This window comes from Acartia tonsa, chromosome 2 (assembly GCF_053477335.1).
Source record: "Acartia tonsa isolate MP-2025a chromosome 2, ASM5347733v1, whole genome shotgun sequence".
In the NCBI taxonomy this organism is placed as follows: domain Eukaryota; kingdom Metazoa; phylum Arthropoda; class Copepoda; order Calanoida; family Acartiidae; genus Acartia; species Acartia tonsa.
In genome coordinates, this window is record NC_137261.1 from 62,260,568 (window position 1) to 62,277,247 (window position 16,680).

The following is a 16,680-nucleotide window of genomic DNA, read 5'->3' on the forward strand; positions in this document are numbered from 1 at the left end:
TGTCACATAAAAATAATATTAGAGAAACAAAAGCCCAACTGTTATAAAGTTAATTTAGTAACCACCAAGTAGCCTCTTGACTAAAAATAATGACTTAAATATTTATAATATTACTTGCACTTTTACAAATGTTTTTAAAGTAAGAGTTGGGGAAATGTTGTTGGGTTGGGATAATATGTTCTTTTGTGCATGTATTTAAAGTTTGCTATTTTATTTTCAGGCATTCTTAGAGACAGACCCAGTACGATTACTGGCTGGTTTTTTATTTGATTTTGTTTATTTTCAATATATTGTAAATCCAACGATACAACTTTATACAGGAATTTAGTCTTTTACTGAATAAATGACATTAAAGTTTGTGATATACTTTCACCTTGAAAGGGAATGGGTATTAACTTTAAGATATAAAGTGATCTTGAATTTAACATTTTTTTACATACATAAAACAATTAAAATTGCCATAAAACTGCCAGAAATTTATTACAAACAGAGTATTAATAAACAGTAGGCTGTTAATTTGTCTCTGTGGAAAATTAACCAATCATATCAATCCATAAAGTCCTAACAGTATATGTATAACATCTAACAGCATTACTTGCAAAATTAATAAGTCCTAAATTAAGTCCTAAAAATGTTAGTATGTTCTTAAACATTATCCTGCTTCAAGCAATTTTTCAACAAATTTACTTACAATTTTGCTTCGACTCTTATACATTTATATTCTGATTATTCAGTTATGACACCATACAAGTGTTAATGCCCTTTTGTCCTACCGTTTCAGAGCTTTTCTTTTATGGATTTTGTAATCTTTGTTAATATAATACTAGATGTTTAAGGATTGTGTGTCCTTACATAAAAGTGCAGAAATATTTTTTCATTTTAAAAAAGCATCAGTTTTCATGAAAACTAATGTGGTTACAAATTTACTTTGCAGAGAAACCTGAAAAAAAATTGCAGCATTATTTTATTTATTGTTTTAAAGGATATTTTACTTACAATATACTGTAAAATAAATTATTAACTGTTTCGGATTTGTTTTGTACTTTAGAATTGACAATTGATGTACAAATAATGTTCAATTTAAAAAAAAACATACATGATGCTTTTTAAATGGCAGAATTTCAGAGATCTTAATTTCTTCTTTAAAAATATATGTTGTTATTGTTGTTATTCATAAGTGATATAGGGGCACATTGACTGTCAGGAAAAATAGGATACATGTCACAAAGACAAAGTTAAGTTTTATCTAAAAAGAAAATAGAATGTCTAAGCTTTATTTAAAATTAATAAATATTTTCTAAGGATCCCAATTTGCTAGTAAATGTATAATATTAAGTAAAGATACTAAATACTTTATAAGGAATTTATAAAGATACAGACATGCCAGATGAGTGTATTGGAAAATCCAGGAATCAAATTAAACAAAGGTAAAGTTATATTATTTTAAAATTGTTATTCCTTTTTTGGATTTTTTTGTATAAAAATAGCAATTGTAAATAGCTTAATTTCATAATATTCATTGAAAAACAATTTTGAAACCAATCATTTTAATGGTCACAGGAACAACTTAAATTATGGTAAATATAGAATTATAATAAACTTACTCAAACCACCTTTTTTGTGTAAAAAAGTCTATCAACAAGTATAAATTACACTAAAGTATCCAGACCCTGCTGCTAACTTTAAAACAACAGTTTTTGCTTAGTTGTTTTCAAAACATACAGTTTATAATACGATGAAAGAAATAACTATTCCATTTTTAAGGAATGCTAATTTGGCAAAACTTCAGGGCCCATCTCCACAAGTTCCCTTTAAAGGTTAGACTATTAATTTAGTGTAATAGTCATCTGATTCTGAGTAACTGTAGGTTTTATGAATGTTCCATTATAACACATTATAAGTCATGCAACTTTTAAAAATTTATATTTAAAGAAAAGTACTTTATGCATATCCTTAAATGCAAATAAGAGTAGGTATACAAATTTAATTTTAAAGTTAAATATTTGTAGAACTTACTTGAGAAGATAATGTCTTTTCAGTGAGTAATGCAAATCACCAAAAAGTTTTGTTTATATTTAAATGATTTGTCTTTAAAGAAAGAGATTCTAATAGGAAGTACCCATGGGTCTGTTCACTGAGAACTTCAGGTTTCAGGTAATTTTCTAAATCTCAGAAAATGTATTCATTGTTGCAATGCCTTTTACTGAGAGCTAAGATAAGAGGTAGTCTATAATTAATAAAAACCCTTTAGAAAACAATTTTTTAAAAAAATTTGAATTAAAATCTTTTTTTTAACATCGATAACACTTTCATACATCAATGTATAAAACATTTTGCTTTTGGTTTTTTACACATGTTGCTGATTTTATGAAAACAAATATTGAGTCTTTAAAATTTGTTTTGCATCAAACCTTATCATTTCAGTAGATTTCCATATCCTCTAATTTACATACTCTTTACATTCTCTTTTGAAACTGACAATTTTTCTTGTTCTACATTTCTTTTCTGGGGGGTGAGCTTCCCACTATCCCCCTGTGTTATTGGGCCTAGTTTATATTTTTTCATGTTAACAAAAAATAAGTAGGATAACAGAAGTGTGATTATTTTCAATAGCAAGGTGTGCCACTCCGAAATAAATTGCTCATAATAATCTTTGTACTAGTAGGTATATTAACTGAAAAAAAGATTCCGATTGATTCAGTGGTTACTAATCTCATAAAGACGGAAATTGTTCTTCACTGTAATAAATATTATTTCAATTAAGAGGGTATCACAAGTGTGGGGCTACCTTGATTTCTGCACCAAAGCCATGGCTTCCAGCATATCCTCCAAGTCCTACAATTCTTGTGGCAGCTGCACATTGTAACTATGTATGTAAGGTAAATTAATGAATTACCAAAAAAAAAAAAAAAAATCTTTTACTATCAAGTGACTCTAATTATCTCATCACTAAATAAATGAATAGAGAGATAAGCACAAATATTGAAATAAATTTAGTTTTATAAAAAAATTAGCAAATAAAATATTCTATTCATTTTAAAGTGTTAAAATTATAAATATAGAATTTAGACTTATTAATGTAAAATTCTTAGTCAAGTCTATAATACATTTAAGGATGATAAAGGCAGAATTCTAGAAGGTTGCTGTTGTAATGAAAAAGGAAAGGGTGGTCTTGTTGTTAATTGCAGGTTTGTAAAATTTTTGTATAAATATTACCCCGTCCCGGATTTGAAAAATTTTGTTAAAATTTTTGCCCCCAGCCAAAATATTATTGATTTATGCAAAAAAATGACCCATGCAAAATATTTTTTCTGTAATGCAAAAATTGCGATGGTACAAGCACTGCAAAGTTTTTAAAATCTACAAAAACCCCCGTTTTTAGGGCTTTTTTGGGGCTTTTGTACCATCCCAATTTTAAAGATTTTTACAAAATTTCAATTCAAGTGTGTTGATATATACCTGAAATTTACCAAAAAAAATGTGGGCAGTCTCAATTATAACATATGAAGGTGTAGCAAGTAATCTTCCAAATACAAAATTGTCAAATTGCATACATATATAACAGGGTTGGGCCAGATACTTTTTTGGACGGATACTGGATATATGGCTCATTTATAATGCCGGATATCTGGTATCTGGCCAGATATCTAGCAAATATCCGGTTATTTGGCCGGATATCTGGTATTTTTCCGGATACCGAATATCTTGCATTATAAATCATCCAGATATCCAGTATCCGGCCAAAAAAGTATCCGGCCTACCTCTATTATATAAGTATTAAATTTGTTTGATACACAAAACTATCCCTTCTGTAGATTAAACTTAGCAGTTGAAACGTTTATACACTTAACTTAATAAACCAACCAATCAAAATTCAATAAAATTCTCAAAAGTTGTTAACCTAGTGAATTAGAAAAACAATTATAAAACTTTGGGGACAAGTGAAATAACAGTCCAATTTCCCCTCCCTCTCTGAATTATACCAGAGTGTACCAAAAGTCTAATAATAACTAGGGAGGCAGAGCACAATTGGCTGTTAATTACACTAGTCCCCGAAGTTTTAAAAACTTTTACATTTGTTTGCTTAACAACTTTTTAGATTGTTTGAAATTTTAATTGGTTAAATAAGACATTCCAACCACCTATTGTAATAAATAGAAAGGTTAAGTTTGTGTATACTCATGGGGTATACACGTCCATTTATCAGCCATTGTCTTATCCCTCTAGATCCCTATGCTCAAAGTCTAATAATAACTAGAACACTTTCATTTTTATTACATAACAAGAAATAACATTGTTATTCAAGAATCTAAAGGGATAAGACAATGTCTAATAAATTGATGTACATCCCCAATAATGATACAAAAAATTATCCCTTCTGTAGATTAAGACTAGAAGTTGAAACTTTTAAACACTCAACTTAATAAATCAACTATACAAGAGTGTATCACAAGTCTAATAATAACTAGGGAGAGAGGGGACATTGGGCTGTTTAATACACTAGTCCCGGAAGGTTTATAATAACATTTTTTTATTTCTTGGCTCAACAACTTTGGAGACTTTTATTGAATTTTAATTGGTTGGTTCATTAAGTTTAATGATCAAACGTTTCAACCACTATGTAATCAACAGAAAGGGTCAGTTTGTGTATCATCATGGGATATACAAATAAATTTAAAAGCCATTAGAATTTAAAATTAGTGGTAGTAACAATTAAACACTCAAATTAATAAACCAATCTATCAAAATTGATTGAAAGTCCCCAAAGTTGTTAAATCAACGAATAAGAAAAGGTAATTTTCCAACTTTTGGGACTAGTGTAATAAACAGCTTTTGTCCCATCTATCTCTTATACTTATTAAATGCAATCTTTTCTATAATATGAGTCTAAACGAACTCCGTAAAGGTTAGCTCTTTTCTTTATTCTAAGCAAGTTAAAATTTTTTTGATTGAAAACTTTGGTTGATGATTCCTGTAACAATAAGGGTTTAGAAAGTGAAGCAACTCTGCAATCGGTACTTCTGCTTTATATCTTTGGTTTTTGATATATTGAAGACGTAAGTTTAATGCAAATTATTGCCAGTTTCCCAAGTGCCAAGTCGAGCATATACCCGACCTTGAAAAACGGAAGGGATACTTTCTAGTTTGTTTCTTAAATATATAAGGTCAGGTTAGGATAGTTTATATTGGGTACCAGGGACCCATGCAACATAATATAAGGAGGGAGGGGTTGTCAGTGCTCAAAAAAACGTTTTGAGGGAAAGCACTGAACATCTTTTATAAGCTAAGACATCTTTTTCCATTAAGTTAATACAAAATTAATAAACATAGATAAACAATGGATAATGACACATAAAAAGAAAATATTAAAAATTATCTAATTTTCACAAGAACTGTAGAACTTTCTAGCGGTAACGCTCCTAAAAGACTCTTGGGGCACCTGATAGAAGGGTTGATCATCTAATTTTATTTAAGTGTTAATAACTGAATCATTCCCTGGATCTATCAGAAACTTCACTGTAAAGAAGAAACAATGGCATACTTATATAATAGGGTTGGGCCTATACTTTTTTGGCTGGATACCGGATATCCGTTTGATTTCTAATGACATATAATCGTTATATGGCAAATTATTGGATATCTGGCTGAATAAAAGAATAACTGGATATCTGGCTGAATAAAAGAATAACCGGATATCTGGCCGAATAACCGGATTTCCGGCAAATAACCGGATATCCGGTCGAATAACCGGATATCCGGTCGAATAACCGGATTTCCGGTCAAATAACATATATTTGCCAGATATCCGGCATTATAAATCAGCCATATATCCAGTATCCGTCCAAAAAGTATCTGGCCCAACCCTGTTATATATGTATGCAATTTGACAATTTTGTATTTGGAAGATTACTTGCTACACCTTCATATGTTATAATTGAGACTGCCCCCATTTTTTTGGGTAAATTTCAGGTATATATCAACAAACTTGAATTGAAATTTTGTAAAAATCTTAAAATTGGGATGGTACAAAAGCCCTAAAAACAGGGGTTTTTGCAGATTTTAAAATTTTTGCGGTGCTTGTACCATCGCAATTTTTGCATTACAGAAAAAATATTTTGCATGGGTCATTTTTTTGCATAAATCAACCATATTTTGGCTGGGGGCAAAAATTTTAACAAAATTTTTCAAATCCGGGACGGGGTAATAAATATAATTGGTAGAGTGAAATTATCAAAGAATTACTTTAGAGCAAGCATACATTGTGGAAAAAATCCCAGCAGGGTTAAAGCTGATCCTGAGGATCTTGTTCTTGTATGTGGAGAGGTCAGTGTTGAGATAGAAAATCAATACAACTCTGATGAGAATGAGGTACTATCTTTTATTTAAAATAATAATCATTAATTAATTGCATAGTGCAAGCAAAGAAATAAAGAAGAACAATTTCTAATGAACAATTTGACAATACTTTTTATATTGAACTTTAATATCATTTAAAAAATTTGATATTTTTTTAGTTAGCTATGAAAGTATTGAATTATCACAATCATCCCAAATTTAATCCTCAAGAATTCTTAGATGGTTTTGATATAAGTGTTTATATTGTAGATGATATACAACTGAGGGTAATGCATTTTTTGATTCGTTAAGAATATTAGTATTTTCAATAATTATTTCTAAACATATTATTTTATTCATTATGTCAAGGTTTGCGTTCTCAGTTTATTAACATTACTCAATATTTAGGATACAAATCATACTTATCTTAACCCAAGAAATATATGGCCTGCATGCTTGCCCAAAAGTGATTCTGTTTATGATACTTGGTATGTTTTTTTTATTATTCCTGATTTAAGGTAAATTTAAGCTTATGTTTTTTTAGTTAAAAATTTGTATACATTGTCAGAGGCTATAGAGTCATTTAAAGGCCTTGTTTAAAAGTAGAAGATGAATAAAGTTGAAGTATAAAATTGAGTATAAGTAAAAATTTATAGTTATAATCATATAGTAATGTAATAGATTAAAGATCCCAGGCAAAATATTCATTGAAAACTAAGAAAAACATTTATTGAAATTTATATTGCAGGGAAAAATCTACAAATCAAACAGGTAGACTTGCTGGTTGGGATTCACCAGACACTGCAACTCGAAATATTGGAGGTCTTAAATCTAGATCATTTGCAGAATATGAAACATCTACTTTCTTTCAAAAAGAAGTTTTAATGGAGAAAGTTGAATGCCTGGATCATCCAATTTTTATGAACACAAGTACAAGTACTTATTATCCAGCTAGGGGTGCTTGTTTCAGGTAACATTATGATTTGTATGATATATAAAGAGAAATAAATATCACAAAATATTCTAACTCATAAATTAAATGCAAATATTAAGCCATAAAGTTTAGTTGTAAAAATTTGCACTTTTAGAACAAAAAGAACTTAAATATTTTTTTCTTGTTGAAGAGAAAGATTTCATTAAATATTTTTTTTAGTTATGATTAGGCCATGAATATGAATTTTAATTTAAATATTTTAGAGACCCTACAATGATGAGTTGTCCAAATTTTGGTATATCAGGATCTGGACTTATGAGGCCATTTAAAGATTATACTGTTAAGTTGTTTGATAATTTATTTTAAAGTAAAATCATCTATTGACCATTTTCAAATCTAATTTTTATCTTCTACAACAACAGTTATTTTTAAAGCTAGAGTTTAATTTTATTGTTTAAAATATGGAGATATATATCCAATGTTTTTTTTTATAACTCAGGAAGATAATGTAAGAAGTTTATATAGTTGGTTTGGTCCACTCAGCTTTCACAGGAAATATAAACATTATTCAACTATATTCATTATATTCATATGCATGATTTTTCTTTGCTTATAATTTTAAAACCTGTTACATGTAATTTTATATAATTTAGATTAGTTTTGCACTGCTTCAATCATGTTTATAAGCTAAATAATATTTTGATAATTATTTATCCATAATACAAAGAAGAATTATGTCTGTCAGTCTCTCCCTCTGTCTTAGGCTTAAGATCTCAGTTACCACTGAACCAATTTGGCTCTACTCTAAAAATGTGGTTACTGGTCCTGTGATTTAAAGCACTTTTCTTGGTAGAGTGTTTTACTCCCAACCCCTAAAAAAAGAAAAAAATTTCAACACCCAATTTTTTTTATTGTAAACAAAAATGAATAAGCAGCTTCACCCCCAGGGCAAAACCCTTATTATACAGAATCATTTTAAAGCTATAGAAAGGTTATAAAAAATTAAACCCAGTAAAAAAAACATTACGCTAAATTTGGAACTAAAAATTTTTAGACTCTTTGCCTGTGGCTACTAGGGGTTTTGCACAAAGTGGTGATGGGAAATCCAAGGTATCTAGAGAAAACTGCGTTTTCTGGTTTTAGAAATCAACCACAAGGAAAATAATTTATGGTCCATATTTTCTTTTAAATGTAATTATTAGAATATTTTATTCTTAATGCTATATATTATGTTGTTTTCAAATAAATAAAAAGAGTTTAATTTAACTTTATAGCACTAAATTTTACAAAATTAAAGCAACATAAGTCTTTAATTCTTTACACTCTGAAATGTGCAGTTTTTTTAAAAGAAAATAAAAAAAACACTTGTTATAAAATTGATACAAACTTTTACAGGGAAGCACATTTCTTTGAGACACCTTTATATATAATTGTTCTTAAAAAAACTTTTTCTAAAATTTAGTCTCAATAAATGAATTCATAAAAAAAATTGTGGCTTGCTGGCGACCATAAATGGCTATCATTGCTAAAATTTTGGCAATCAGGTTCTTAAAAGTCTAATGTAATTTGTAAACAATTCTTTAAATTAAATATATTCCTGAAAAATTAAAGAAATTTCTTCATAAGGAAATATCTTTTAGTCATTTTTATTCTTTAAAACTTAAATGCCAATACAATTAAGAAATTTGTGATAAATATTGCATGACACAATATTTATTGCATTATAAAGTTTGTGCTAAGTGAATAAATTTAAGATTGTTTATTTTGATTAGTAAAAGTAAAACTATTCGACATTAGAACCCTAGCTGTCCACTGCTGTTTATACCACAAATATATACAAATCGAAATAATGATTATTTGTTATCATTACAATAGAGGATGTCAAGTTACTTTCTACAATAGAACAATAGGGAAAAGTCGTGCAAGTCTTTACATCAGACAATCTGTCAACCCTTCCTTCGTTACTGGTAAGTCTGCTTATTGCAATTGATATTTATCAATTTATTTTTAACTTTAATGATTATAAGTTAAATTACTCTCTTTAGTTCAGGTAATAAATTGATACAATTCTACACTAGAAGTCTAAAGTATGAAATAAATAGATATGTGTATTTATGACGCATGAAAAGCATTTTCTATTTTATTTGATAACTAAACCATAACATTTAACAGTAACAATATCTTATGGATAAAAAAAAGAATGCTCCATTATAATTCAAAAATTCAAATAAATTTTATATTTGAAAATGTTATAGTTTGACTTGATAAGCTTCCAAACCCAATATTCTAGAGGGCATATTATTATTATAAGGTATTATATTAGTTGTGTGAAAGACACAGTTACAAAATTTCATGACTTTCCAAGTAATCTTAAAATTTCTTTGACCTCTCAAATATTTTTTCTTTACAATCATTTTAAAAAACTGCAGTTTTATTTCTGACAATTTCCCAACATTTGCAGTGATAAATTTTATTTCTTGGTATTGTAATAAAAAATTGTATTCAAAACTGCTTTTAATATGGTTAATTGAGGAAATTCAATGAAGCCTTATCAAATAATGCACCTTTAAAAACATTTTTTGAGGTTTTTATCACTTTTTTTAATGGTAAATAATGTTGACACAGCGATAAAATTACAATAAAATATTTATATCTATTTAAATTAGATGCTCGCTGCTTTATGGACTGGATTGCTTTGAAATATAGAATGAGGATGCCTTCTACTTATAAATTACCAGAATCTTGTTTGAATCCTACTAGCACTGGAACTAAAACTATGTAAGATTCTGTCTAAACATTACTAAACAAGAAAAAACACAAAAATATATCCTGTCTCAATTTTGTATTGGTTTTACTAGGGGAAATCACAATAATCTTGAAATAGAACACACAAATTTAGAATCTTACTACAGAGTGTTTCAAGAGAAATGAGTTTTTTTAAACTTAACAAATATATAAAATTCGTTATATTTGGAAAACCTGTTCTGGAACATTTGTGTTTCAAATATTTTTAAAATGGCTATTTCAACAAATTATACCTTAAAAACGGTTTTTTCAAAGTGTTTTATTTTAAGGATTGAGTAGAAAAATGTTTTGCATACCCTTAGAATCATCTAAAGCTCTTGTTTTTGGAAATATAAGTACCATTTTCGTCCTATTTGAAGTTAGGAGCTATTTTGAAAAATGTGAGAAAGTTTGAAAAAAAGTTTTAAGTCAGTTGTGACATTTTACCATGTAGCTCCTACAAACAGGTTATTCACATTCCCAAAAACTAGAGCTTATGATGTTTCTAAAGGTATGCATAAGATTTTTCTACTATTTATCCTTACATATTGGGGGGGGGGGGTCTCTAAGAGCCCCCCTTCTAGTTTCTTTAATGTTAATTTTTTTGTAGGTAAGTTAGAGAGCTGTGATTTCATGACTTTTTAGTTTAGTAATTATACGCCCGCAATTGTTGATTTTATAAAAATATCTGGTCTGTGTTGGTCATGGTGTCTGGTCAAAGTCGGTTAGGTGGCACCAGAATTAGAAAAAATCTAAATAAATCTTAATTTCTACATATTACCTTTTGTGTATAAGGTAGAGACCTATCCTATCAATGGACATCTAAGAAAAGTGGTGTTATGACTAATTGACTGCTCCCTGACCTATTTTATGACCAATTTTTGTCCGGCTTTTATTACATCTAAAGACCTAAAAAAAATTTAGTAAAACATTGGGCAATAATGAACTTCTGTGAATAGTAAGGTCATGGCCGTTTGACCACTCCTTGACCGATTTTTGACATATTTTCTATTGCCTGTAATTTTGCCGTTATTAAGCTCCCAGTTGCCTATCTGTAACAGGAGCTGAGATAGAGGGGGGGCTCTTAGTGTACCCCCCCCCCCCCCCAATCTATTAACCCTTTACAGTCGGGCCCCTTGCTGCACCTTAATCGGTCGGGGGGGGGGGGGGGGTGGGCACGTTCAACGGATAAAGAATTTCATACCTATTATAAGTCTAAATCAATTTTCGTTTCCTTCACCCTTTTATTTAACAACCTTTGTTTTTAGGTCCTTTTTTACTTAAAAATTTCAAACGGCTGTAATTTTCTTATTTTTGAAGCTAGAACAACAATTTTTTTCCAGAAAATGTTTATCTTTATGTAAATTTTACATTAGAAATATCACAACATAAATTTCAGCGGCTGTAGCTGTACTTGGCAGCTGCCAGCCGCCGCAGTCAGGGGTCGGCGGGAAAACAGCGGCGGATCCTTATGAAATATTAAAACGTTATGTAGACATGTAAGAAAAGCTTAAGTCTAAAATATGAAGTCTCTAAGTCAAAAATTGCGGTCACAGGAGCCTTTGAAAGATTTTTGGAGACCTGGAGGATCAGGACCTGCAGGATCATACCTGGAACCTGAAAGTGACTTGAACACCTGTATTTTATATAAGGATGTACTACTAGAGGATATATTAGTATTTTGGTATGATTAAATGCTTTGTTTTAGTAAAAAAAAATATTTTTTCTCTTTACCTGGATGACCCTGCCAGGTTTGCTGGCATCCTGTGCCCGTCAGGATGGAGATATTCAAAAAATTCTAACTCTCAGTTATGTGTCATACCCATACTTAAAAAGTCACGCAGTTTGGGCTCGTTATCTTTCACACACAGAAATGAGATAGAAAAAACTTGAGGGGGGGGGGCATTCAACGCCCCTCCCTCCAACCGTTAAGGGTTAAGGTGGAAATTGGGGCCTGATCTGTAAGGGTTGACACAAGCATTGATCTCTGAATTTGAAAAATGTATACATTTCACACACACATTAAATTTTTCATGGTCCCTCAATCGTCAAAAATAAGTTACTTTGAAAAACTGTTTTTAAGGCATAATTTGTTGAAGTAGCTATTTTAGATATTTGAGACATAAACGTACCAGAACAGGTTACCAAATAAATAAAGCATTTTATATATTCTTTTTTCTATGCATAAACAAGTTTTTATAAAACTCATTTCTCTTAAAAGACTTTGAATAACCTTAAATTCTCAATCATTGGTAAATGTAGAAACTTTTTTGTAGTTTAAAGATTATTTCATATATTTTGCATTTTATCTCCAACTGCACCTTTTTTTATATGTGGATATAGTTGTAGAAGGTTACACGACTGTGTTTTAAAAATGTTGAATTATTTTTTTAACATTATTATATTTTAAGACCGAATACAAATTGTGTTGGACGTGTCAGTGCAGGATATTGGCAAAATTGTAATTTAACAAAATCTCAGGTACATTTTATAGGTTTCAATATTAATCTTGATTTTTCAAAGTGGCTAATTGCAGATTATGCTGTCTGCTGCAGAGTTTGGTTTAAGACTAAACAATTATTCATGATGTTTCTTAACATTTACCTATATACAATTGATTGAGATGATCATGAGTGTACCCTGCTTCAATGTTGTTTGTTGATAGAATGGTCCAATTTAGTAAAAATGGAAAAAAGTTTCCTACACTAGGGCCAGCTCAAGCTCAACATTCAAGCACATTATGTCTTGAATTCTAATTAACACCTCTCACTAGCTAGTATGACAGGTGTCACAAACTAAGTCACAGTTATAAATATTGCTTCTGGAGAGGAGCTTGGGATAAGGGTACTACTAGAATAAGTATGTGACTATTGAGTATCCAAATAATCTCTCTTCTTACACAACCAGTGAAAGTTGTGTGATTTTTTAACTAACACCATTGTAGCCTAGTGTGCTGCCACCTAGCCATGATGCCCCGTACAATGCCAAACCCCACAGTTTTAGCAATATGCTTCAGTTTTTATGGTTCTATAAAAATAGTCAAATTGACCCTCAGTAGGCTTTAGACTAAAGTTATCTTTCTTTAGAGCTTTTCTAAGCCCTCCAACACAATCCCCTATAACTGCCTAAGTTACTAGAGTGCAACTATAATCAGAATTATTTTACTTTTTATAAGATCAATTTTAGTTTAAAAATTTTATTAGTTATATGACACTTAAAAAATTATACTACTTTTAGGAATTTTTTGGTGATGATAACCATAATATGACTGAATGTTGGTCATTTAATCAAGAAGGACAAACAGATCACTCCTTTTATTGCATTACAGGTATGTTTGGTTAAACTAAGGGTGTCCCACGCAAACTGTTTTTTTTAAAACGCTTATTACTCCCTTAATATTTGAGCTATCTTCGTAAAATAAAAAGTATTTTGCAGCCTACTACTGACCATTTTATGATATAGTGATGAAAAATCCGCAAAGTTAACAGAAAAAAAAAATCTACAAGTTAATACATAACAGGCTGATTTTAGTGAATATAAGACTAATCCACAAGAAAAATATGACTTAGTTAACTTTTAAAGCAGCTGGTGGTCAAACGGTGGATCACAAAGACTTACTCTGACATTATAAGAACTGGCATTGTAGACTAATTAAAAAATCTGGTATAGTTCAGGTTCTTGTGTGCATTTAAAGCGAACTCACATGAAAAATTTCCAAAGAAGATCAATATTATGCCTATTTTTACATATTGTTCACTTATATTACACATCAGAATCTTGAATATTGAGAATTTCTAGTATGCCATGTCAAGTTTGTTCTATTTTTGTGCTTAGAAAGTCTGAGCGACCAGCAGTTTGGACCCAAACTAATCTTAAAGTTCACAAAGCAAATATTTTCTTGTGGGTTAGTCTAAATTCAATAAAATGACCTCTTATGTAATACCTCGTAGATTTTTTCCTGTTTATTTTGTGGATTTTTCATCATTATCCTATAAAATGGTCAGTAGTAGGCTGCCAAATACTTTTTATTTTACTAAGATAGCTCAAATATTAAGGGAGTAATAAGCGTTTCAAAAAAAACAGTTTACGTGGGACACCCTGTATTTATAATAAAAAAATTTATAGATTCAAAATTTTTAAGTGCACTTCATCCATACTAGGGTGGGTCGATTTTGGAATTTCATATTTCTACACATTGGCAAGGGTTACTGGTCCAATATAAAACCCTGTGAAACTTGAAAGGGGTTTTGTAATCTAAAAACAATGGGCGCGCGGGGGGTATAAAATGTGCCCGCCCCCTTATAAAATCAAAAATTGAAATGCTTATTACGAATCTAAAAACTATTTTTATAGATATTGCTCCTAGTTCGAATAAGTACCTAAAACAGCTGATTTAGTCAAAACCGTTTATTTCGGTAGGTTATTTGAAGATCATTTCAGACTGAATCAATATTTTTCAAAACGGTTTTTAGATTCGTAATCAGCATTTTAATGCGGTCATTTTGATATGCGACATGCCTGTGTTTGAAGGAATTTAAATTTTTGGTTTTATAAGGGGGCAAGCCTACTTTATTTATACGCCCGCGCGCCCGTTTTTTTAGATTACAAAACCCCTTTCAAGTTTCACAGGGTTTTATATTAGCCCAGTAATTCTTGCCAATGTGTAGTAATGTGAAATTCCAAAAAAGCCTACAAATCGACCCACCCTAATCCATACCCCCCCCCCTTGGCAAAACCCTGTGTACCACTGGTATACCATTTTTTGTAGTATCCCCTAAATAATAAATCTTTAATTATCACCTTATTTATTTATAGAGGATAGATATAATGCTACAACAAATAGAACAATTCCAGGAGTTCAAGCAACATGTCGTAATGACTGTCCAGGAGTAAGGGAAGTTCAAGTTGGCCTTGGATTTACTTTTGTTACAACTACATTGGCTATTGCAGGTTGGTAGAAGTTAAACATAATCCTACCAACAAATTTTGTCATTTTGGGTAATCAACAAACAGTACCAAAACTTGTTTTCTAATTCATTTTCTAAATTCTACTAACTATTGGATTTTAAAGAAAACTGAATATAATTTTCTCCTTGCACAGGATCTGCCATGGTTCCACCATTCACATTTGCATCATCTGTTTTACTTGGCTCTGCATCTATGTCAAGGTGAGCAATCTAAACAAATTTCCGTGATATTTTCAACAAAAATATATCCATTGTTTCAATTACAAATTTTTATCAATTCTATTCTTTTTATAAATCTCTGACTATGTGTTTTTGAAAGCGAAGCTTTTCTATATTTATGGTCGGTCCGTCCGTCCGTATGACCGTAACAGATAGCTTTTTTGGTTAATTTAGGCATGTTAGAATTGTCCTATCGATTTCAAACTTTGCATGGTGATTCCTTTAGTAGTTAGGTACGATTGTGAGAGCTTAGCAACTCTGTAATTACCAAAATGTCCGTACGTCCATTTTAAACATGTTGATTTTTTTACTTTTTTAACAACAAATTTTTATGTGATCTAATCTTCCGATTGATCTGAATTTGGTATATTGATTCCTGGGACAACAAAGTATAATGTTATAAGCAACTCTATAATCAAGTCCTAAAAATGTAAGTATGTTCATAAACATTATATTGTATCCAGCAGTTTTTCAACAAATTTACATACAATTTTGCTTTGACACTTAAACATTTACATGCTAATTATTCAGTTCTGACACTATACAAGTGTTAATGTCCGTTTGTCCTACCGTTTCAGTGCTTCGCTTTTATGGATGTTGTCATCCTTGTTTTTATGTGAATAACCTCTGCATGATCATTTGATAAAGATAAATATTAATCTTAGGCAACCAAAATGTCCAGAAGTTTGTAAGTTAAGCTTTGGGCAATGTTTACGGGGTAGAAGATGCAGATTGTTACAGAACAGCTCTCAAACTAGCAACACAACTGACAGCAATGCAAACAGAAGAAGGTTTACATCACAATTTTATCAGGTGTGTTTATTCTCAAATTTTATTCACCTATTTCATAATGAAATAATAATTTTTTTATTACAAGTTAACATCCTAACAGGGTTAAGGCATCCTAGAAAGATTAGATATAAAGAAATAATAATTTAAAAATGCTACTGCCAGCCTTGGGTCGGGAAAAAAAATTAAAGATGAAAAATTGTTGAGAAATTTATAAATCAAAATATATCATTTTAGAAATCTCCTGAACAAGTTTTGGCAAATATGGAAGGAAAGTCAAAGCAAGAACAACTAAGAATCCTACAAGAACTAATGGAATTTATTCCACAAACAGATGATTATGTTAAAAGAAAAGATGGAGAGCAACAAACAGGATACTTACATGAAAGTCTTGGTTTTGTGTCTAAACTTTTTGACACTGTGTACAATTTTATATTTGAATAATCCTTTGCAAAACCCCAGTAAAAGCTAAAATAATATGGTTATTGAAAGTCTTCCTAACTATTGGTAATGATTTTCAATAAATTTTCTTCTATGAAAATTTTTCTATGTATATAATGTACTCTGCTTTAAATATGTTATTATTAATTTATTAAAATATACTTATTAAAGATTTATTATCTTAGACATATATCTTGATGATAATATTGA

At 30.1% G+C, this 16,680-nt stretch overlaps 2 protein-coding genes across 2 annotated transcripts; both read left to right on the top strand.

Annotated features, from left to right (window-relative positions):
• Window positions 1–1,364: 1,364 nt before the first annotated feature.
• On the top strand, window positions 1,365–7,636 carry LOC145312664 (uncharacterized). Its single transcript, XM_080151924.1, has 10 exons — window positions 1,365–1,427; window positions 1,765–1,817; window positions 2,097–2,154; window positions 2,765–2,879; window positions 3,115–3,188; window positions 6,249–6,369; window positions 6,516–6,623; window positions 6,745–6,824; window positions 7,085–7,306; window positions 7,534–7,636. The coding sequence occupies exons 1-10, from the start codon at window positions 1,381–1,383 to the stop codon at window positions 7,634–7,636; spliced, it is 981 nt and encodes a 326-aa protein (XP_080008050.1). The 5' UTR covers window positions 1,365–1,380.
• Window positions 7,637–13,858: 6,222 nt separating this feature from the next.
• On the top strand, window positions 13,859–16,473 carry LOC145312665 (uncharacterized). Its single transcript, XM_080151925.1, has 5 exons — window positions 13,859–13,865; window positions 14,870–15,004; window positions 15,156–15,222; window positions 15,906–16,053; window positions 16,267–16,473. The coding sequence occupies exons 1-5, from the start codon at window positions 13,859–13,861 to the stop codon at window positions 16,471–16,473; spliced, it is 564 nt and encodes a 187-aa protein (XP_080008051.1).
• Window positions 16,474–16,680: the final 207 nt, after the last annotated feature.